At 42.1% G+C, this 23,258-nt stretch overlaps 2 protein-coding genes and 1 long non-coding RNA gene across 5 annotated transcripts in view; 2 read left to right on the plus strand and 1 right to left on the minus strand.

The window, feature by feature from the left end:
* Positions 1–7,543, minus strand: part of map3k10 (mitogen-activated protein kinase kinase kinase 10) — a 35,742-nt gene extending 28,199 nt beyond the window's left edge. The window contains exon 1 of the mRNA XM_037774633.1: positions 4,563–7,543. Within this exon, the coding sequence (XP_037630561.1) occupies positions 4,563–5,559 (997 nt within the window). The 5' untranslated portion in view covers positions 5,560–7,543. The remainder of the gene's footprint in view (positions 1–4,562) is intronic.
* On the plus strand, positions 432–4,589 carry LOC119491081. The gene is made up of 3 exons (XR_005207531.1): positions 432–1,148; positions 1,525–1,651; positions 4,454–4,589. It is a non-coding gene; the product is annotated as an uncharacterized LOC119491081 (long non-coding RNA).
* Positions 7,544–11,667: 4,124 nt separating the features above from the next.
* Positions 11,668–23,258, plus strand: part of sipa1l3 (signal-induced proliferation-associated 1 like 3) — a 73,097-nt gene continuing 61,506 nt past the window's right edge. For 2 of the 3 annotated variants that reach the window (XM_037774622.1, XM_037774625.1), the window contains exon 1: positions 11,668–12,114. The gene's annotated coding sequence lies outside the window, so the exon portion shown is untranslated. Of the gene's footprint in view, positions 12,120–23,258 lie in introns of all 3 variants that reach the window. The other variant, XM_037774623.1, reaches the window with a different exon arrangement.

A 23,258-nucleotide genomic window follows, 5' to 3' on the forward strand; every position in this document is an offset into this window, starting at 1 on the left:
ATCAATATACAGTAGTTAAGGCTTTAATTGTCATCGGTTAACTGTGGCCTAAAATCTTCTACAAAAGGTATCCAAGTCCACACTTGAGTAAAAAGTGACCACAGACACCGATATCTCAGGCTAGGAAACACAGACTATTACAATATGTATGACCAAATACAGTATGTCAAGTTAGGGATAATGTACAGCGAGCTGGTCATTGTTGTGAAATAAACCCCGACAGGGCGATGCCGGACCCTGACGCGGGTTAATTTCATAACATTATCCTGCTTTTTACGCGGCTACTTACTTAAGAAATCAATAATTTGACAAAAAAAAAACGATCTGCCAGAGTCCGACATAAGAACTGCACCCATAGCAGATCTGTTATACATAGCAACGGTCTGCTATATAAACAATAACTGTAGAACGCGTAGAACTACGCCTTTAATCTTGGTCTTGGAGATTTTGCCACAATGATTCTTGACAGGAAAAGCAGGGCCTTTCACGTTTTCGCGTCTTCACGTCGACCACCGTAGTTCTCCTATACGCTTAGCACACGGGAGAAGTTTCAGTTGGTTGCAATCTGCAACTCCATCGCTAGATGCCGCCAGATCCTACACACTGCACCTTTAATGAATCGTTGTTTAGCCTTACAATTATGAAAAAATAACATTTAGGATTTTATATCAGGATATTATCATAGCCAAAATCAATATCTAGTCTTGTATGGAGTTGAACCAATTGGTCAATTAATTGATTAACTTAGTTTGCAACAACTTTTCTCATTTTAAGCAAAAATGCACTGGTTCCAGCTTCTCAAACGTCAATCTTGACTGGTTTTCTTAGTGTTCTGTGATAGTAAATGAATGGCTTTGGGTTTTGAACAGTTGGTTAGACAAAATAATTTTTTAATGTGTCAAATTGGACCTTTTTCAGCATTTTATAGACTGTATAATTAACTGTTTAATCAAGAAAACAATTGACAGATTAATGGAAGATGAAAGTTGCAGCCCTTGTCTCACACAAATAATGTAGGTAGTGATCGAGAGCGCTCTGAATCTGTCCTTTGTTTTTACTTTAATCCCACGTGTCAATTGAGCCAATCAAAGAGGACTGGTGCCCTATGCTTTGAGAGACCGGAGGCTGATCCAGGATCAGAGTGACAGGTAAGGCGTGACCACAAGGGCCATGACCTGCCAACCCACAAACATGCTGTGACATCACTCTAAGGAGGTCACGGTAATCAGATTATCCCCGTTACACTGTGGGGCCTTGACCGACCTACAACACTCATTCAGGTTAAAACACAGAATACACTCTCACACATGCACAAGGACACGCCTTAAAAAATCTTTAACTTGGCTGGGCTAAAATTAGATGAAAGCATGTTGAGTGAGCCAGAAATAAAAATCCCTGTGTTGTAAAATGTTTGTAAAGCTTCAAACGCACATCGAGTCTACGAGCAGTGTCACGTTTTTGCCTCGATGAATTCTACCGAGGGAGGATGAAGATTGTGTGTTTAGATTGTGTGTTTGTGAGCAGAAGCCGGCTGATGAGAAGACACAGGAGAAGCTCGGGGGCCTGAGCCGCTCTGTAACTGCAGCGATGCCAAGTGGTCGGCGGTTTGAAGAGGACACCTGAGACCAGCGCACCTGGACAATGAGCTGAGGTGTAACTCTAAACTGAGATGAACCGCTGTTTATCCCCCGCGCTCTCCTTCTCTTGTTCTTTCCCATCAGTCTCCTCTCTCGCTTCATACATCTCCGCTCGCTCTGGTCCCCGAGCTTATTCTCCCTCCACAACCTGATCTATTCCACCCTGTTGTGCTCCCAATCTTTTCACTCTCTACTTCTGTCTCTCACTTTCCTTCCATGCTTCACCCTTCTGGGCATCGCCAGGCTAATGCAAACATCGCTCTGTATGGGTGTGAGTCACAGTCTAATCGCATACTTAACGATTAGCACCCACACATTTTCAGCCATCATTCAGGGTCCGAGCCCTTCGTGCTGCATTTCTTCAGTTGCTATTTTCTCACAGACAATACTCTAAATTGGGGGACTGACATTTTGCGCAGCAGCTGACAGCGGCTAGCAGCTGTATGACTCAGTGACAGAGAAGCAGTGCCCATGTCACCATGGAAAGGCGGCGTTATGGTGTTGTTGTTGCCAGGGCTCCGCTGTCCAATACGCATCTGATCCCTCGTCGTTACTGTTACTGAGCCGCGCAGGGAGGAGGGAGAGTAAGGAGATGGGAGCATGTTTAAGAGTGATACTTGAGGAGACCGAGTGAGGGATTGAAGATTAGGAAACATTTCGGCAGATCAGCAGCGAGTGTGTTTAAGCTACACTTACTTTCTGCCTGTCTCCCTCTTTAAAAAGGCCTTTAGTCAGCATCCTGCGCACTCCACCCATATTTGTACACTCCCTCCCCCATCACTCATGTCACTTGGGATAAACACACACAGCCTGACCTGCATGTAAACACACACATAAAAATGCACTTAGATGCTCGCTGCATGTTATTTCTTTGATGCACCAACAACTGCAACTGCGTCTTTAAACAGCAAGTAGCACAAAGGACCAAAAATAGCACAGTGAGTTGCAGAGCAGAACTGCTCTCCTTGAGGAGGGGAGGAAAGAGGAGGAGGAGGATGGAGAGCAAGAGGAGGTGCAGAGAGAGATGACAGGGAAAAGATGGCAGAAGGAGACCAGCTCTCCAGGACTTAGGCCTCCCTGCTGGTTTCAATTTAAGTTTCTCATCCGGTGTCAGCTCCCAGAAACACCTCTGTATGCGAATATTCAATGGCATCACATTTCTGTAACGTCATGAAATGGTTACGAGAGGCCAATCAGAGAAACTAACAGATGTGACCATATACAGATGTCAATATTAAAAGTGGAACAATTGCAGCGACATATCAAAGTACGGTGACTAATATAATATTACTCTTATTTGATATTTCTGCCCTGTTCTTAAGGACTTATAAAAGAATTGATCTCTGCTGTATGTGAAAGATTTTGCCACTTTAAAGGATGAAGATGAGAAATGAGAAGATTGATACAGGTAAAACCAGGAGACTATATAGGGATTAGCTTAGTTTAGCCCAAAAAATGGAAGCAGGAGGAAACAGCTAATCTGACTCTGTCCACACGTAACAATATCTTCCACCAGCATCTCTAAAGCTCACTCACACATTAAACTCAGAAATAAGACAAGAAATAGTCCGGGACATAACCCTCCTTAAAACTACATGTCGTTTTCACGCTTCAGTTTTTGTATGGTTGAAACCAATGAGATATAACACTGTATAACATACAGTACCCTGTATTTATAGACTGTCTTTTAATGCATTGTGTATGTGATGGGGAGTTGCAAACTCAGTTTTGTTGCACCTGTACAATGACAATAAAGGAAATCTAATCTAATCTAATCTAATGTTAATTAGTGAGCTTTGGATGTGCTGGTAGGAGGATTTTGTTACCTTTGAACAAAGCCAGGCTATCTGTTTCCCCCTGTTTCCAGTCTTTGTGCTAAGCTAAGCTAACTGCCTCCTGGCTACAGCTTCATATCAATCTTCTTATCCGGCTCTCGGTAAGAACGAGAATAAGAATAAGCGCATTTCTCAAAATGTCAAACTATTCCTTTGAAAGGGTATGTTTGAGTCTTGCAATATATTACACATCGAAATAATCATCCTGATACCATTGTTACTATGGGCAACATGTTGTGATACCATTGCCTATTATTAATTATCCCTGTCAAACCAACAAAATACTGTTGTTCCCCTAATTTGTTTAGAACAGATGAGCGGGGGCAACAGATACTCAGTTTCCAGTTTATGAGGTACACCTAGCTAAAACTAATGCAGTCCTGCAATATATTCTATCATCATTAAGGTTATATTGTTCAGTTTTTAAACTGTTTTTAAAAGTTTGACAAGTCAAGATCCACTTGCTATTTTTTTCTAAACACAGCTTTTAGTGTAACACAATATAATTCAACAGCAGCACAAACTACATCCTCCAATGTGATCATAAAGTTGAATCAACACCTCTCTAAAACAGCTTCAACACAAACTGAACATTAGAACCTTCATGAAGGTAGAATATATTGCAGGGCTGTTGTATTAGACTGTTTTAGTTTTAGCTAGGTGTACCTAATAAACAGAGTATGTCTCTATAGAAGGGAGTATAGTTCACAGCAGAGCTGTTTTTTTGTGTATTTCGTGTGCTGCTTTTTATTGTATTTGGGTCTATATTACATATGTACCTGGTGTTAGATGATACATATAGAGAGGCAAGCTTTAAGGGTCTTTATTGACCTTGGAAATTGTACTGTGACGAAGAATATCTTAGTGCAAGGTCTTCTTAGTGTAACTATCCTGGCACCTTCAGCCACATTTTGATCATGCAATAACTGGGTTACGATCTCCAACCTGTAAATAACACCTGTTATCATGTGCCCATTTTAGGTCACATCATAATGGCTGAAACATCACCATGACAACTGAGCAAACTCCATCTACTGATGAAGAGCCTCTCTGATGATGATGATGAGTCTGACTTGTTTGCAGTACTTACTATTGCTGGACTTGAGGTCTCTGTGGATGATCGGTACGAACGCCTGGTTGTGCAGGTAGTCCATCCCTGTGGCAATCTGGACTGCCCAGTTCACCAGAACCCTCGGGGGAACCTTCTTTCCAGCGAGCGCTCTGTTCAGAGCCCCCCCTCTGGCGAACTCCATCACCAAGCACAGGTTGGGCTCCCTCAGGCAGACCCCACGGAGAGCAATTATGTTGGGATGCCGGAGCATCCAGAACAGCCTGGCCTCCTGCCGCACACTCTCTGCTGTGGCACTAATATCCTCATCTGGATCTTGCCTGGCGGCTTTTACTGCTACTTCCTCTCTCAGCCATAATCCTTTGTACACCTTCCCAAACCCACCAGCTCCAATCACCTCCTCCAGGAACAGTTCTTTGAAGTCTATCTCCAAGGGGCAGGCACCCACCCCGCCAGCCACCAGCCCTCCAGCGGTCAGCTGCTGGTAGTTGGCGGCGTCCCCCCTTGTGACGTAGTTGCATGGAAAGATACCCACCTTGTCCTGGATCTTGCCTGTCCACCAACCCTCATCCCCAGACACTTTGGAGTCTTTGGAGAGAACCTCGAGGAGGTCCCCGCGCCGCAGGGTTAACTCCTCGTCTGCTGTGGCCTCATAGTCAAACACTGCCGTCCAGTATGGGTTGGGGTTGTTGGCGCCACAGCGGTGACCAGGGTGGGAGTCTGGGGAGCCGGAGGAGGAGTTCCAGCTGCTGCCGTTCTCCACCTGCACCACCGGGGCCGGACACATCGGTGGCGGAGGGGTCATATTCGGGGGCATGGAGGAGGAGGAGGAGGAGGTAGTAGACGATGGAGGTCCTGGCGGGATTAGGCAAGGGGGAGGCGGGGAGCAGCAGCCCCCACAGCTGGTGCAGGACAGGGGGGCCGCCGCGCTGCTCGCTCTGCCGTATGGGTTCATGGCAGCCCGGCTGCTGTTGGACGCTGTAGGCCTGCCCTCTGTCAACTCAGGCACAAAATCCATACATGGCCCATTGACAGAGACGAGGCGTCCTCGACCACCAGTGGGGGGGATAGGGGATCAGAGGATCAGAGAGCTGCAACTGCTCCCCCCCATCACCACATCTCGCTGTTGAAACTGTGCCAAATCCTGTCACCGGTTGCTGCTGTGCTGTTGCTACGCAGTGTGTAAGTAGCATGTATTCCCAAAGGCAAGTTCACTCAGGGACAACGTACATCAGGTCAAACAATGACACTCAGCAAGAGCAGATCCATGAGTGTAACCCCAATGAAACCTAATTGATTGTTTCCACTATTGGGTCTTTTGGAAAGCTGCCACAGACAGGAGAACGTGAATGTATGTTTATCTAAGAAACAGCTGGTGAAATCCCACAGAAAGATGCCTTCAGTCTCATGAGCTCCTGATCAGTGAGTGAATTCATGAAGCAGTTACATACTTAATAACAATGTTCTACATTGCTTTACAATTAAGCAGGGTTCATCTAAACTTAACAAAAACAAAATCTGGGCTCATAATTTATAGTTTTGAATCTTTTTCCCTAATAAACACATACCAGCCCATTGAGAACTAAAGTGTCTTGGCTCTGAGGGCTCAACACAGACACTCAGGTTATAATAAAACTGAATAATGTGGAATATGGGCTATTTAGGCTGCCAATAAAAACAACAGTCTGTGTTTGAGCTGAGTGAAATCCTCTAAGCAGGGGTCCTCATTATTTCTCATCCAGCCCAGTGTCGATGCACCTCCCCCGCCACCCATCTCCATGAACGACGGGCTGTTTTCTCCTCTATGTTTGGAAATATCCGCGGATATTCGCCCTACATCCCAACAAGCCAGTGGAGGCTAAATGGTACATGCATGAGCCGGTTTCAGCGTCCATGAATAGCTTTTATCAAAAAGGCCCCGTCCATTTGGTGACGAGTCCTCGGTGAGAAAAGAAACTGTTCCTCGCTGCAGACAGTAAAGGGATGCCAGCATTTATTATAACCTGCTGCCTCCAGAGCACGCATGGCAGATCATCAATCGATAGTCCACGACTTGTTTAGGAAAGACAGAAACCATCAGGTGGAAAATATAAAGGTTTGCGTGGAGGCATTTGCAGCATCAGCCTAGAGTATAGGACGAGATGATATAAGGCGATGAAAGCTCCATGATTCCCTTATAAATAGATCCCATCCTTATAATAATAATAGAAACAGTTATTTATGATGCGCGTATAATGTTGTATCCAGTCCCAGCTTGCCTGCCAGAAACAGCTGTATTTGTAAACATTTACTGTAACCTAACCTGGACACTGAAGGCAGCAACATCCACTGATATCGTCGCATGGGCGTGTGGTTGCATCCGAGTAAAAAGAGGCACCATCCAGGTCAGTAACACAAATTTTGGCGACCAACTAAAAAACGCTTTTTCCTCCAAAGAGACGTGACATTTCCAGCACCGAGCTGTCAAGTCTGTGGGCTGAGTTTTTGCATCCAAGTACACCGGGGCGCAGTCCACATACGTGGGAACAAGTGCTTCTTCTGTCACCGATCTACAAAACATAGCGATGGTGATGGTTTGGAGCGCGCAGGTCTGTGTGCGCATTTACGCACATCACGTGTGTTGCAGATCTGGGTGCAGCAGCTCCAGCGTGCAGAGAGGAGGAGGAGGAGGAGGACAGTCTGTTCAGGGTTGGAACGAGACTGTGCTGGTGGTGAGGGTGGGCTGTTGCACTGTGGGTAATGTAGTTGCATGGGGCATATCCTGCTGACCTACATCATAATGGCAGCTAATTTAACTAAATAATTAGGAATGTAATGAGTCGTCAAAGATATAGTTAATTTATTCTACATTGCCATGCATTGCCCTATTGCATGATCATTTATCTGTCAATAATAATAATAATGTAATACAATGTTAGAGGGTTTTTCACTGGAACATGTAGGCCTACATGGTCAGGGGTCAAAGGTCACAAAAGAACAACAGCCCCATTTTTTTTAAATTTAATATATATGTATGTATACCAAGAATGGACTGCCATAGCTGGCAGGGATGGAGTATGTTGCTCAAGGACACTTTGGCAGCTCGAGGCTCATGTAGTTGAAGAACAGTGAATCTAAGATTTACATAGGTTGAGTGCGTAGTTCATGTTCAACTAAATTCCTATAAGAATATGCAGGTATGTTCATAAATTGTCACATATAGATAATCTGTTAAACTTGTACAGACAAAGCAAAAACAGTTGAATTGTTGACTCTCAACTAATAAGCTGTTGAAATGTTACAAATACTCTATAAACTATTTGTAGGCGGACTAGGAGCTGAGTTTCACCTGCACCTTTATACATGCAAAAATAGGGGTTTTATTTTTTTTATATATATATATATATATATATATATATATATATATATATATATATATATATAGGAGAGGATAAAGTGAGAAAAAAATAACGTCATAATTTTTTGACATTGCATACGATTGTGTTTCCTGAGAAAAAGACATTAGTTTGGGGACACAGGATGTTGTTGGATCACAGTGTGTATAAATCCAATTGTTCATTAAAGCAAATAATACCTGAATAATAACTGTTATTTTATTTACAAATTTTTTGGGGAGGAGAAATTTCATTGCATTTCAGAATACAACCAATCAATGGGTTTTTCATGCCATATACAGAAGTAATATCCCTGGCCATCAAATTTTAAGCTGTACTGACCCCTAGTGCGTAATGAGTGAAACACAATGTATTTAGTGGTGGTTCAGTGTCCTATGCTTTTTCTTTTTTTAAATTATTTAGTGATGTAAGACAAGACCGGTGATACTTGACAAGACAAAATGAAATACATTGGGTGACATGACAGGAATAACGTGATGGGGAAAATTGAACGAAACAAACAAAATGAGACAAATAAGAAATGTTGGTGGAAGGGGGAAGTGTTATAGACAGTGCAGGTCAGTCTTTTGTATAACGGTCTGGTGTTTGTATCTGAGTGTGTCTTATGCTTTTCAGAAATAGGAAAATTATTTGAGTCAAACTTAGTTCTCTAGTTTTCTTCATCCAAGCAGTAAATAAGGTTTCAACAATTTTTTGACTCCTTTTTTATCATAGTTATTTTTGTTTGAAGAAATCACTCTATTTACTGCCACCCCATTATCGACATCATCCTCTGGTTCAGAGACAGCTGCAGCTGCAGAGATCAAGACACTTAGGTTGTAGGTTTTGTTCTGGTGTTAGAGCTGATCAGAAGACTTTCTGTTTGGCTGCATTGTTACTTTAAAACCACAGATCAGATATATTTGCAGTATTTGTTCTTCCACAGACGGCAGACTGTCTATTTAAGCTACAAGTGCAACTTTAATTACACAAAGAGAGAGGAAAAAGGTAGAAATGTGACACTATGTATTATTTTGTCAATACCTAACTAATTGTAGGCCTACTGTATGTTTATTTTATGTAGTTTATTTAACTAGGCAGGTTACCAATGAACTTGTTTCTAAAGATGGTCTGATTAAATCTAATCAATCAGGATCAGTGCACTATCTGCTATTTGATAGTTGTGAAGTAGTATTACTTTTATTACTTTTTAAAAAATGTATCTATTGAATGTTAAGCCTATGTTAAAAAAGTCACTTTATAATATGCATTTTTAAAATGATTAAGACCGTAGTGGAATTTAAATGTACATGTACTTTATAACTTGTTATCTTTGATTTATCTTTATTGTGGTTACTTTTGGCTCTGATGTTTTTTGGTCTCCCAGGGAGTAATTCCCAAAATGTTCCCAAAACATGATTAATAATTGACGAACGTGAAAATGGTGATATTGACTCAATTAAAAGAAAATGTGATTGAGTCCTGCATGTTGGTGATATTTAACAATTAATTACACTTCTGAATGTATTTGACAACTGTTTTTAAACTTATCTGAATTACATGCATAGGATACATATTTATACTACTACCCCCATACTATATACATATATGATTTATCGTGTATACACAGAATTCATATCCTACCTCCAGCTGTTTATTCTGTGTTACTATTGCTCTTACTTGTACTCATACCTTACACTAGGCATATATATTTTGCCTACTGCAACCATTGCACATGTTTGTACTGTTCATACTATATATATATATCTTAGTGTATTCATACCCCCTGCTGTTTATTCTATAGGCTTACTCCATGTATTCATACAATTTATTTTGTACATTACTCTGTACATTACTCTGCACTTTATCCTTTTGCACTTCAGTACTTGTACTCTGTGCAAAGACAATAAAGTTTAATCTAATCTACTCTAATTAATGTGTCAAATAGCCTAGTAACTAACATATATGCAATGTTAGTTAGACATACAATGTACAGGATTGACTCATATAGACATTGTAGGCTATGTTGTTGTTTATTGTTGCATTATATGCATACAGTATATATTCATATTTTTCACGTACTTCTAAGATAAGATAAGATAAGATATTCCTCTATTAGTCCCGCAGTGGGGAAATTTGCAGTGTACAGCAGCAAAGGGGATAGTGCAAAAAACAAGATGCATCAGCTAACACAGTAAAAAAAAGAGCTAAACAAAGTGTAACAAAATATGAAGCATTTAAATAGAAGGAAGTATAAAAATAGGAGCAGTATATACAGTATTGACAATAAACAGACTATTAACAAAATTGCACAAGTGGAAAATGATATTGCACAGTGAGAATGAAATGAAATTCCACCTGAAAATATTGCACAGTAGGAATTACACCTGAGTAGTAATATTGATAATGATATTACACAGTCACTATGTAATATAATGTTATGTTTACCTGTATGTCTATTTATGTGTACACATACTTGGCCAATAAAGCTGATGCTGATATCAGAGAGGACTGATTTTTTTTTAGCGACCACAAGGTTGTGCTATTGACTAATTTGTGTGCCATGCATAATAATCAAAATGTGACCAGGCAGCATGATCAATATATACAGAATGCTTCTCTGGTGTTATTTCCATCCGTGTGTTTTACACTCAGATGTAGTTTCCTGTTAATATTCACAGTTAATTGACCAGATGTTCATTAAAGCTGTGTGTGTGTGTGTGTGTGTGTGTGTGTGTGTGTGTGTGTGTGTGTGTGTGTGCGTGCGTGCGTGCGTGCGTGTGTCTGTGTGTGTGTGTGTGTGTGTCCACAGTCCCAGTGGTAGTCTCGTGCTGCCCCCTGTGTGTGTGTTACTATCAGTTAGGTTGCGCCAACCAGAGCTGCGCATGCGCAGTGAGTGTGCGGGTTAGTGATGGGAATTCCGGCTCTTTTTAGTGAGCCAGATCATTTGGCTCAGCTCACCAAAGAAGATCCGGCTCTTTCAGCTCCCAAACGGCTCTTCATTTTACCACTTCTGCCTTTTTATAATTCAGCCAAATTTAGCACTGTTTTGACCTATGATTAGTATGTGTGCATATATATCACTTAAATTATTCAATATAATTATACTAAACCTTATAATTTCCAGAATACCGTAATTTTACATGCTGCTTCGTTTCCAACTGTGATGGTACGTGTCCACAGGGGCATTTTTTTATTGCGAGGGGACGCGACGCTTCCCAACATTGGACGTTTTGTGGGCTGTCACTAGACACAAGGCTGTCCCCACCTGATTGGACGAAAGCTTTCCCCCCGTGGGCTGCTGCTCCCAGCTTTCAAACTGGAGGCTCGTTTGGAAACTTTCTTCTCTTATTTCACGAAAATAGTTCACCGAAATGTGTTTCTGAAAACATTTGAGGCGAGAAATAATCCATGCAGTTGCTAAATCTGTCTTTATTTTGGATCGACAACGTTTATTTTAAAAGACTCTCGGGAGTTTCGAGAGGCGGCGAGTCGCTTCAGACGCCCGTAAATTGCATAAAGTAGACTAGCCCTCATCTTTATGCAAATGAGGAGCGGGCGTTGTGACGCTCCGTTTCTCAAATCGCGATGCCACGCTACCAGAATGCATTGCACGGCTGCTTACATAGACAATGAATGGGAAGCGTGGAAAGCACGGAGCCTGTGGACACGTACCCTAACTCATCTTGTCTGCTATTCGCGCACCACACTCCTCTCTCTTTCTCTCCTCCTCTCCCTCCTGCTCTGTACCTGTAGACCATCAGCCCACCGCGCACACCTGCCCCTCCCTGCTTGATGGTATGATCCTTGTCTGTCATCACCTGATTGGTCACACGGACGTCATTAACACAACATTCAGTCACAGTCAGTGCATGGAGTGCCTGTGGCGTGGAGAAGATCATACTATCATCCTGCCCTGAATTAATTAAAAAAGAAAAAAGAAAAAAAGAAAACGGCTCTCGGACGGGAGCCGGCTCTTATCGTTAATTTAAAAGAGCCGGCTGAAAGAGCCGACTCGTTCGGATCAACACATCACTAGTGCGGGTGGTTTCGGTTGAGCATTCTTGGCAGCGTCAACGGTCGGTGAACAGTCAGTCAGTCAGTCAGTCGACCGTCGGCTACAACAACGACGTGTTTCCACCGTGTCTGGAGGGTTATTTTAACGGGAATAGGAGCCGAGCGGAACCACCGGGAGTTAGGTAAGGTGTGCTCCTTTTTTGGGCTTTCTCTGAACAGTTTTAGTTGAACATTTTCGGTTAATTCAGAGCTTGAAAAGTGACGAAGTGAAGCACCGAGAGACAGCCGAGCCGAGCCGACTAACTTCAGTCAATGCAGAGAACAGGCTCTCTACTACGGCTCTTTATTAGTCTGAACACCGCCTGAAACCGTCCACACCGGCTCAACGCTTCACTTTGACCCCCTTTCATTCAACAGAGTAGATAAACAGCCTCAAATACACCTCAAATACGCAACAATTCATCCACTACTAACATACTCTACAACCTTCCTGAGCAGTAAGACTCCACTGCGCATGCGCAGACTCTGCCGTACTAGACTTGTAGTTTTTTAGCACCTGAGTTAATCACAGTTGTGAGGGGCCAAGAGACTACAAGAGACTACAAGTTCCAGACAATGAGAGCTTTGTTTGGGGGAGCAGGGCTAGCCAGCTAGTTTAGCCTTGGACGAGCTTTGAATTTCGAGTAGTTGTAGTTGCTGCAAATCGGAAGTTGCCTTTTTTTTGCTGGAGGCTTGTTTCAAGAATGAGCTGCATGGGGAAATATCTGGCTGTGCTGGTTACACACTATTTTTTTTCACAGGATTGTTGCAGTAGTTGTAAATACCACTGGTTTTGCAGAGTGCAACATGTTTTTAAATGTGGAGAACTGATCGTGGTTGTTGGTAGTGTGCATATCATTTTTCCACTTGTGCAATTCTGTTAATAGTCTGTTTATTGTCAATACTGTATATACTGCTCCTATTTTTATACTTCCTTCTATTTAAATGGTTCATATTTTGTTACACTTTGTTTAGCTCTTTTTTTTTTTTTTTTTTTTTTACTGTGTTAGCTGATGCATCTTGTTTTTTTGCACTATCCCCTTTGCTGCTGTACACTGCAAATTTCCCCACTGCAGTCTAATAAAGCAATATCTTATCTTATCTTATCTTGGTTGGACATGCAGACTCAGTTCAGCTGTCAAAAAGACGTGTGTGTGCAGAAAGTGCACACAGTAAAAATGTGTGTGGTCAAGTGTGTGCACTGAATGGAGAGGTGATGATGCCTCCCTTTCATAGAGATCCCCCTTGTTGCTGCTGTAGTCCCCAACCCTCAGGAAATGACACGTCGAGTATCAGCATGATGGATCTGTCGTGCTAGAGCAGCAGAGCATGGCAGCACTGCACATATTCTGGGCATCATTTACTCTGGTTGCCTCCCATCTGGAACTAATGGAATAATTATTACCGGGGAAAATCTGAGAATGATGCTTTTAATGTCTCACCCTGGTTATCCTACTTATACCAGCCTGCAACAGCAGCAGCAGCAGCACTGCCCACTGTTTGCTTGCTGCACAATGGGGGAAAATCCTGCATGTCATCTACATTTGAGAGATTTGAATACAGTTCTGAACTGTGAAGTTTATGCTGAATAATAATGACATGGTTCTCCATATTGTAAATCCGGTTTCCTTTGATCAAAAGGCGTTGCACCAGACTGCAGAAGTCAGTTAAATGCTTTATGTTTATAGCTTCCAGGAAGAAATTCCCATCCTTTTAATGGTTGTTTGAAAATGTTCTATATGAAAAGCAAAACTAAGTAGACTTACTTGCTATTTATGGCCTGTGAACTGTCTGTGAAGCTCCAGTGTTGTATGTTTTTAGTTGAAAATTCAAAGAATGTTTTGCCAGTAATGACACTTGCCTCAGACACGCTGCTCTTGTGAGACGTTAGAGTTTGAAACAAGGCCGCCACTGCTCATAACCTTCACCGTTGTATCTCACTTACAGCATGTACTCCTTTCCTGTCTTCTTTCGTAAGTCTTTACCTGTCTGACGATGCAAAAAAATCCATAAATTTGATAGCTGAAGAAAAAACTGCAGTATGCTTGTAGTTAAGTATGATTTATTACATCAGTGAGTGCAGCAGCAGCATGTCCCTGCAAGCTGGCTTTGATGGATGTATAGAAAACAACAGGGGCTTGTGACTTCCAAGAGATAAAGCAAACCAAGAAGCAGGAAGTTCAGACTGTGGTGTAGATACATTGGAAATAGTATCTTCAAATGCAATGATTTATTTTATAGTTTAACTCCTTAACTCCACTATTGTCTGTCTTTATACAGTTGGGGGTGATGTAGGTCTTCGACCATTGCCATGGTATTTGATCTCCAAATCACTATATGAATGCTTTGTTTTTTTTTGTTTTTTTTATATAAGTATGTAATAATAATAATAATGTATAAATCCCAGAATACCCTATAAAATAAGGAATAATCCCACAACATTATTCATATTCAACCTTAATAATTATTAGTTATTCTCAGACGGATATCGCTATTTGTTAGGTGTAGAGGTGCGTGTGCTCTGTGAAGCTTCGAATACCTTCGAATATTTCTCACCGAAGCTTCGAAGCCCAAAAAATGTTATTAGGTACAGCCCCAGTGTGGTGCTACTATAGTTGTGGTGTAATGGGCCTTTTTCACTCGTCCTAGTATGCCAAGCCATGGGGCCAACAATAACGGAGCCCTTAAAACGACAATGTAAAAACGGTCATTGTCATTAAATGTTTTTTTTAGATATTCTTTGCATTCTTATTTAGATATCTATTTTCTCAAGTTCTAGTATGAACACTGAAACAAATCAGCACAGTTTAGTAGTAGTGTAGTATTCGGTTATAGCCTACTCTATTTAAAGATTTACATTTCTGCTCTGTAGCATGCTCAAGTAACAAACCCTTTGCCAAAAGCCATATAGTTCTCCAGGTTGTACAGCTTGGGTTACCCAACTCAATTAAAATTAATGTCAATGCAAGACAGCTTTAAAATTACTGACCTAAACCCCATGCTATTGAGAGAAAAATGTAATTTATGAACTCTTAGTTTTGGTTTTGGTCAGGAAAATGTGTCACTCTGAAACTAGTCAAAAATGGACACATTTCAAGATCCAATAGTTAAGCTTCCCCTTCTCAATCAAAATGTTTCATAACTACACTACACGTTTTTTTGAAACTCCTGCCAGGTCCATAATGTCTGTATATGCTTGTTTGTTTTGGCATTTTTACAACGGTATCACATTATCCATGTTAATCTACGCATTTCATAACTTTGGGCCCACGTCACATAGTTGTAAAGCCCCTCCAGCAGTCGGCTTGTGTTGGCTCCACTGGGTACCAGATAACAATTGCTTACAGTCTGTGATCTTGAGGAACATCTCAAATTTTTTGCTACTTATTTCAGTGTTTCATTGCAAACAGCTGCATGAACAAAAGATCCTGTCTTCAAAGAGAGCTGAATGTGGGCCACCTGAGTTATTTCGCCTGCAAACATAAAGTTGAATCACCATGTCATATCTTTGTTGAGGTGACTCATCAGTTGTAGATTTTTCCCTCTTCTTTTATTCTTGACAAGGATTTTAAAGAACTTACACACAGGGCATCTGTTGGGTGAACAATACATTTCCAAGAGGGTATTTTCTGTGATGTTTTTAAGGCCGCAAAGATTTGAGTTTTGGCACCAGCTCTGCCTAAAGTTCTCCTTTCCTAACCGCGACACATTGGCAGCCCTCCTGCTGTTTGTAATTTTAGAACGAAAAACCTCTTGCCAGATTCCTATTTAATCCTCAGAGGCGTCTTAGTTAAATAAGGGTTAATAGAAATGAAAAATTGTGTTCTCACAGTGTGCAGAAGAACACACACTCAAGCACCTCAAACAACATCCATCACAATCATTGGGTGTACCCTGCTAGGTCGCAGAGAGGGAGGACGATACCTTAGGCTAAAGATCCCATCTGGTCTGTGTCAGGGTGCACAGTGACGGGTGTGTGTGTGTATAAGTGTGTGTTTTCAGGGGCCTGAACATGTAGCATTGTCTTAGATTTCAGCCATTGAAATATATTTCAAACCTCTCTCTCTCTCTCTCTCTCTCTCTCTCTGTTTATTGGTAGCCCATGCTGATGGTTTATACTCCTATTAAACCAATACTGTGACGCAGGTCGTTCAACCCATGTCAGTGGTAAATCTGAGTGTGTTGCCACCACACGTCGTCACACCTGGCATCACTGCCTCTTCCCAACCGGGGTTGAGTGCAGTTGGGACAGCAATATACCTTGGTGAACAGGTGTTTCTATTTAAGTTGACAATTTATTTAAATGTTTCTGTTTTCCGATATATTTTTTATTTAAAGGTACAGTGTGTAGGATTTGGTGGCATCTAGTGGCTGAGTACCCCTCCGCTCACTCACCCCTTTCCAAGACTGCGGTAACGTGAGCCGCCGAGTGCAAAACTGTGGTAATGCCAATCGCATCGCTCAGAGGCCGCTCTTACCATAATAACACTATGTTAGGAGCAACGGAAGTCAGACGGCGGCTGGCGGTACCAAGGTTTTTCCACTCTGCGGCTCACATTACCGCAGTTTCATAAGTCACAAAGTCAGTATTGTCACTGTGACACAGTAATCCAACTCACTCAGTTCATACAGGTACCTGGACCTGGGATGCATACAAGGAATGATCTGAGACTAAAAACAAATATAGTCAAAGCAAGGCAATTATAGCACCCTTCAAATCCAGAGGAAATTTCCCAATATAAGGGTCTATGGGAAAAAGTATTTTTGGGCTCAATAGCATCACGTGACGGACACGGAAGTTGTAGTACCATCATTTAGCCACTATGAAAATTGAGATCAACGACCGGCGCTCTTTCTGGGGGCTTGGTGTGGATACCACACGCGTGAGAGACGCAGTAGTTCAGCGAGGCAGCCGTCACACTCAGCTCTCGGCCGTTACATTCCCCACGGGCAATAGGAAGGTATAAATACCAACATCAATTTACTCTATGACAATCACTAATATCATATATGGAGCTAGAAATGTAAAACACTAATGTGCCCCAAAATACTTAAATTAAATGAGTAGATTCCCATAAAATGAATGCTTAAAGCCCCAAAGGCTAAAATACATTCTCAAAAAGATGATTCTATCTTGTTTTAACATCAGAAATAAAAATTCCAGCAGTAATTTAGACAGTGTGCAGGAGTTTTTTGTCTAATATAAATGGGCCAAACACAGGTTGAATGCGCGTTCAGTAGACCTGCGTCATACACATATTAGTCAGAGTGCAGGTGTTACAGTTTAAGATGAAATAGTATCAGACCACCAACAGTATTGCAAGCCCCCCCGTCCCTACTCTCTTTGATGCATTTGCCTCCCTTGAGGGTCTTATCCATAAGTCACCGCGCATGACGGTGTCAAGAGGTCAGAGATTTACAGAAAGAGGAGCACACCAATGTTTCCTGAAATGAGTCTCTGGTTTATGGCCTTCTGTGCAGCTATAAAACATTTACTAGGTAGGCAGTTGATCTATCAAGCCTCGCTCCTCTTTTTTTCTTCTTCTTCTCACTCCTGCAGAGGTCAGATTCCCTTCAGGTGTTGTTTACCAATCTGTGTCTTCTTCTCAGGGAAGAGGATGAATCAGAGAATCACAGTCCTCCTGCGCGTAAATGTGCTTGCATTCGCCTAATAGCGCTGACAGTGTGCACAGTTTATAGCTTTTACAGAGGTTAGGGCAGATATAAGACTGAGTAGGTGTCCCAGGCTACTCTTGACTCCTCTCTGCTCTGGGTATGTTTGACTGGGGTAAATATAGCCTGCTGGTTTTAGCGAGAGGATAAACACAGATGTTGAGGAGGCCTTTCTTGCCACAGGTCAGCCTGCGTCCTCTCCCTGGTCAGCGTTGGTAGCAGAGGGAGAGAGCGAGAGGGAATGCCTCGCCATCCATCCACAACACACTTAAACAGGGTTATTGGGCTTAATACTGAGCTTTTGACAGGGTTACAGGATATGTATACATGTGCTACAATCAATTAGACAGCCTGACAAAGTGCTGTACATAAAGAGTAATTTACGCGAGCTGTCCATTTAGCAATTTCAAGTGGAGGCCACTCAGATTTACAAATGGATGTCCACTTAACAAAGAGCCTGTACTCAGCCCTGTCAGGTGGTGAGTTCACACTTGGATCTGTATTTATTGAAATAGAGGAGAGCTTGAAGTTTTTTACAGAAAACCAAACAAAATTGTTTGGGTTATTTCTCAATTCTCACATTGAATCCAAGGCCATGAGAGGTAGGATCCGCTGCGATAACTGGCTTTAGGCCTGCTTAGTCCCTGAGCAGCACTGAATGTGCTCATCTTCATAACATTAAGAGCTCTTATCTGATACTCTCCCCCTTTTATAATGTTTCTCTCTAGCCTATATTCCTCGTTCAGAAGGGACTGATGATGTTAAATGGAGTCTCAGTGCTGTGCTGTAAGAGACGGTTGATGATAGAAGCACAAATCATGCATTTGATCTCCAGGGAACAGGCTTTGTTGTAGAGACTTGCAAAGCATTCAGAGACACATCCATTAATATGAATTGTCATGCAGCTGAGCGGGGGAGCAGACACCTTTCTCTCTGTAATGTCTTCATTGCCTTTATTCCTCTGATTTCTTGTTTCTTGTGTCTTGGGAGTTGAGTTTGTCTGCTGCTTTAAGGGGAAGAGCGTGTTGTTACACCTGCTTCATATCTGTCCCTAACTGAGGCTTCACACATCGGGTTGACAGGTGGTGTGTGTGTGCACAAAGAGCTCTGTCACACACCAACATAGCAGAGATGTTCTGGAAAGAGGAAATCCTGCATGACGGGAAAAAGAAACAGCTGATTCTGTGTCCATCTGTTTTTAATGGAGTGCGGAGGAGTAAATTAACCATGTGTGCCTCACATACACATGAGCTTGACCATCACACAGCTGTCAAGAGGTCACTCGCTGTTCATTTTAGTCCGAGCTGCAGCAAAAAATCTAAAGGCCACGCTACAGTTATAGTTGATCTATCATTTCAGTGATGTTTTCAAGCAGAAGCTTCTCAAGTGTGGGGATTTGTTGTTTTGTTTTTGGTCATAAATGGTAAATTGAATATCTTTTTATTGTGTATCGTTTTTGAGTGTTGGTCATGCAAAACAAGACATTTAAAAACGTCACCGCCTGCTCTGAGAAATTGCTAACTAAACGATTAATCGAAAAAAGAAATCGAGCAAACAGAGAGCAAATTCAATGAACCAACTATCATGTGATCTTTTTCTTTTTCTTTAAATATTCGTGCTGATAGAAGATAACATTTTTGTTTATTCAACTGATGGAGTTTCATGTTAATGACAGGATATTTGAAATCGTTCGATCAAGAATGTGAATAAGGAAGTTTAAAAACCCTTCATCTCAGTCAATGGCCTGAATCACTGGATCAACAAAAGGTTGTAATGACCCAGCCCACTATGTCTGAACAATGACTCAATTCTTCATCGTGAAAGTTGTGTGTGTAAGACCACATTTTTGTTTCTTTCTGTGGAGACATAAAAGCATCTTTTGTAGCCCCCAGACACCTCATGTGAAATTCCATCTGTATTTTATTTGGAGGCGCTTGCCGGCCTCTGTGCTCCTTCTGGCTCTCTGTGCTGCAGGAAGTGAGTATGTGCTGAGGAGGATGCAAGTGTGTGGTGTGGATGAGTGTTGCTATGAATCAGATAACAGGCATCGGGAGAGAAGTGGCCGTCCACTGCAGAGATCAGTCACGAAAACGAATGACCAGTTCACAGGACATGAGTAAAAACATTCCTTCCAAGCTCAGAAAAATGTTAACACAATTTGTCTCTGGAATGCAGCTGATATCCTGGACTTCATCTTTGCCCATTCATTGTTTGGATAGTTTAGTATTTGATCATCTCCAACTGCTGTTGAAGAAAACGGTTGGAGAAAAGGGCGTAACACCAAACACTATCAGGAAACGGGTAGATAGATTTACATGTTTCCCCCTTCCCCTCAGGATGTTTTGCTTTTTGTGCCTTCCACGTCTGTTTGAAACACAGACAGCTAAACATACACAGCCTCATGTATGTGTGTGGTTATGTGTCTGGGTGGGAATGGGTGAGTTTCAAAGATGTTTTTAGTTATTTTTTCTTCTGTCTCATTGTAAAATGTTTTATGGAACGACATCAAAAGTCAGTGCCTTTTCTTTTCCCTCATTTTGTGGTATGTGTGCAGAGAGGCATGCATACATATATGCAGCCATTCAGAGAGGCATGCATACATACATATGGTCTTCCTGTCCCTCTGCCTCTTCTTCACAGCTCAGATCTCAGGATATGACTGCTGACTGTGGAGCCATTGTTTTAATGCTAATTGAGTATAACATGTGGTCATTCCATGAATGCCTCTTGGGCCCAGTTTTTTATTGTACTGTATCAAAATGTGCATTTCTTTCCTCCTTATTTGCAAATGAGATTTGATGCTGGGATGGAGGCTATTTAGTGGGCTATTTCCACAGAAGTTCATTTGGTCTACTCAGCACAGAGAGGGTATGCTAATGTGTTTGTGCTGTCGCTGAGGCAGGGCAATATGTTAAGTCCACTCTATGAGTGGGACATAAGGGAATTTCAGAGAAACATACCTGCAGAGTATGTAATCCACTGTGTGTATGTATATAAACAGTGACTATATAAATCAAAATGATTCAATATAGTCAACATTTTTGAATAATTAAGTGTTTGCTATGGTCGATTTGTCATAAGATAGCCAAACTCATTGCCTCTCTTAGTGGGCGTTCAGACTGAAAAAAAAGGCAAGGGATGGGGCTTTGTTGCTTCAGGTCAGGTGAGAAGATGAAATATGTTCCTGGAGGGACAGTTTGAGTTATAGATCCGTTAGTTTGAAGTCATATTAGATGCCAAACACTGCACAGCAGTTTATAATACGGTGTGGAAGGATTTCACTGTGACAGTCGGTTTATCCTCCATTACCATCGCAAGGTAAACAGTAGATTTACATCATTCACGTTACAAGGTAATATACCAGGAATCTGCTTTATGGATGACTTCGCATTTTGGCCGTAGCACCCCGCCATGTCAACACAGTGTGGCCTCATAGAAATGAATGAATTGGCTGCATTTTTTTTCCCCTCAGTGCTAATGTCTGTCAGAACATGGCCTTGAAGTCACATTAAATCTGTTTTTGGCATCTCAAAGCAACAACTAGTGCTTGTAGCATGAGGTAACTACAGAATAGGCATATCCTGGTCAAAAGTTTTTCTACTTCATCTAAGATAAATGCTATGATGTTGAGTAGCTTCATTGTAGCAATTGCCAATACGGTATGTTTATTTTATAAAATACATCTCAAATCTATCCAGTGTTTAGTCACATAAATCAGTTGTAAGGAGCAGACATCTAACTGTGGCCTTTCAAAGACTGTTGAGAGGGAAACTATAGTGTAGCTCCTTCCAGCACAATACACATAGCTTCTTTATTTTAGCTTTTTTGCTGAGTCTGAGCGAAGGCATCTCCTGAGTAACTACTTCATGTGAGGACTTACATGCCTTCCAGTGCTGTTTATTTAAGGGCTTGATTAAATTGTAATTAGCACTGCTGATGCCACCCTTTGAAACACTTGCATTGTAATGTACTTGGCTGTTTGACTGTTTTTAGTCTTCAGTTTGAAGCAACTCCACTCTGTTCACTTGGCTGCTGTCCAGCTGCTTACTGATCATGACATCACTGACTGCACTACTAAAAGTGATGGTTGACACTTGTTTATGGTAAATACTCTTTTATTGCAGCCAAAAGCATCAGTTATCAGTGTAAGTTTTTGTTGGCTTTGTCTTGGTGCTTTTGATGTTTTATGTAAAGCACTTTCAATTACCTTGTTGCTGAAATGTGCTATAGATTAATTTTTGTAAACTGTGCGTGCTGCGGCTTACATTTCAACATGGATGCCCTTCAAGGGAAGACTGGCCTAGGAGGTTCTCCTGTACAGACATCTCTACAACTGTTCATTGAGAGACCACAGGGACGGGTATAAACAAAGCTTTTCCTTTCCTTGTAACCTAAGACAGTGATAACCCATCTCCGGCATGGCTCTACTCAACTCGACTCGCTGTTTTTGGTTTTCCATTTGCAAAAGTTGTGGGTAGTACTTTTTTTGGTACCACCTCGGTCGAAGTTCCAAGAGAGCTGAGCCGATACTAGAAGGTGAAGTTAAGAGAGATCGGTCAAAGAGAATTGTCACTAGCACGACACGGGATGTCCTGCACGAACCCGCCATTTTTAAATAGCCAAGCTACCATCAATTGTGATCGCACACTATGCCGTACAATTGAGGAAGTGCCGACGTTGTTTGGTTGCCGTTGAAAGGATTAATCCAGTTGAAGACGCGCTGAAGATGAAGTCTGGGCAGTTTCAAGCAGCGTCACTATGGCAATCAGCTGAGAATCTTGCCTACACTGAGGGGGTACTATCCGCAGAGGAAAACAAAATCAAGAAAAGGACCTGACTTGTTCCCAAAAGTGAACGAGTGAGCGAGTTGAGCGGTACCATGCAGTGGAAATGCAGCATAACTGTCTTCCACACCAGCATGTGTGTTTCGTGAGTGCTTTGTTAAGAGTGTGTGCAGCAGCAGTGACAGCCTTGTTAGCTGTCCCCTAGGAGTAGGCCAAAGAGCAGTGGAGGGGAGAGGGAAATGACAGAAGTTTGGGTGTTTCTGCACACAACAGTAGAGTCTGTTATCATCGTGGGAGAGGAGGAGACGGATGAGCTGATAACTCAGAGGGAGAGACTTGGCTCAACAGGGGAGGAGGGATAGGAGGACACAGGCAGGGAGAGGCTAAAAGGGAGGCCTGTTGGTCGAAGAAAGCCAGCCCATGTGCTTCCATCTCCTCTTTCACCTCCTTGATTCGTCCTCCCTTTTCTTTCTCCGTTTTCCCCATGACCTCTGCAGCCGAGCTCTGATTAGATAACTGTCTGGTTCAGTGCATGCGGCGGGGCTCTACCTGAGAAATAATAATGATAATCAAAAAAGACAAAGAAGGAGAACAAAACACAGTGGGAGTGAGTGACGATAAAAAGTGTGTGAATGTGATACAATCCCCCCCTAGAGAGAGGTGAGAGCCCAGAGGGTGTATTGTCTGTTGTGTGGATGTCTCTGGAGAGGCTGTGTATGTGGAGCGCATTTCCTCTCGCAGCGATGAGTACGATTAAGAGATGCAACACAAAAAAGACTCAGAACAAGAGAGGACAGTGGACATTTTGTCTCTGTGCTGCAGCTGCCAGG

Source organism: Sebastes umbrosus, chromosome 7 (assembly GCF_015220745.1).
Source record: "Sebastes umbrosus isolate fSebUmb1 chromosome 7, fSebUmb1.pri, whole genome shotgun sequence".
Classification (NCBI taxonomy): domain Eukaryota; kingdom Metazoa; phylum Chordata; class Actinopteri; order Perciformes; family Sebastidae; genus Sebastes; species Sebastes umbrosus.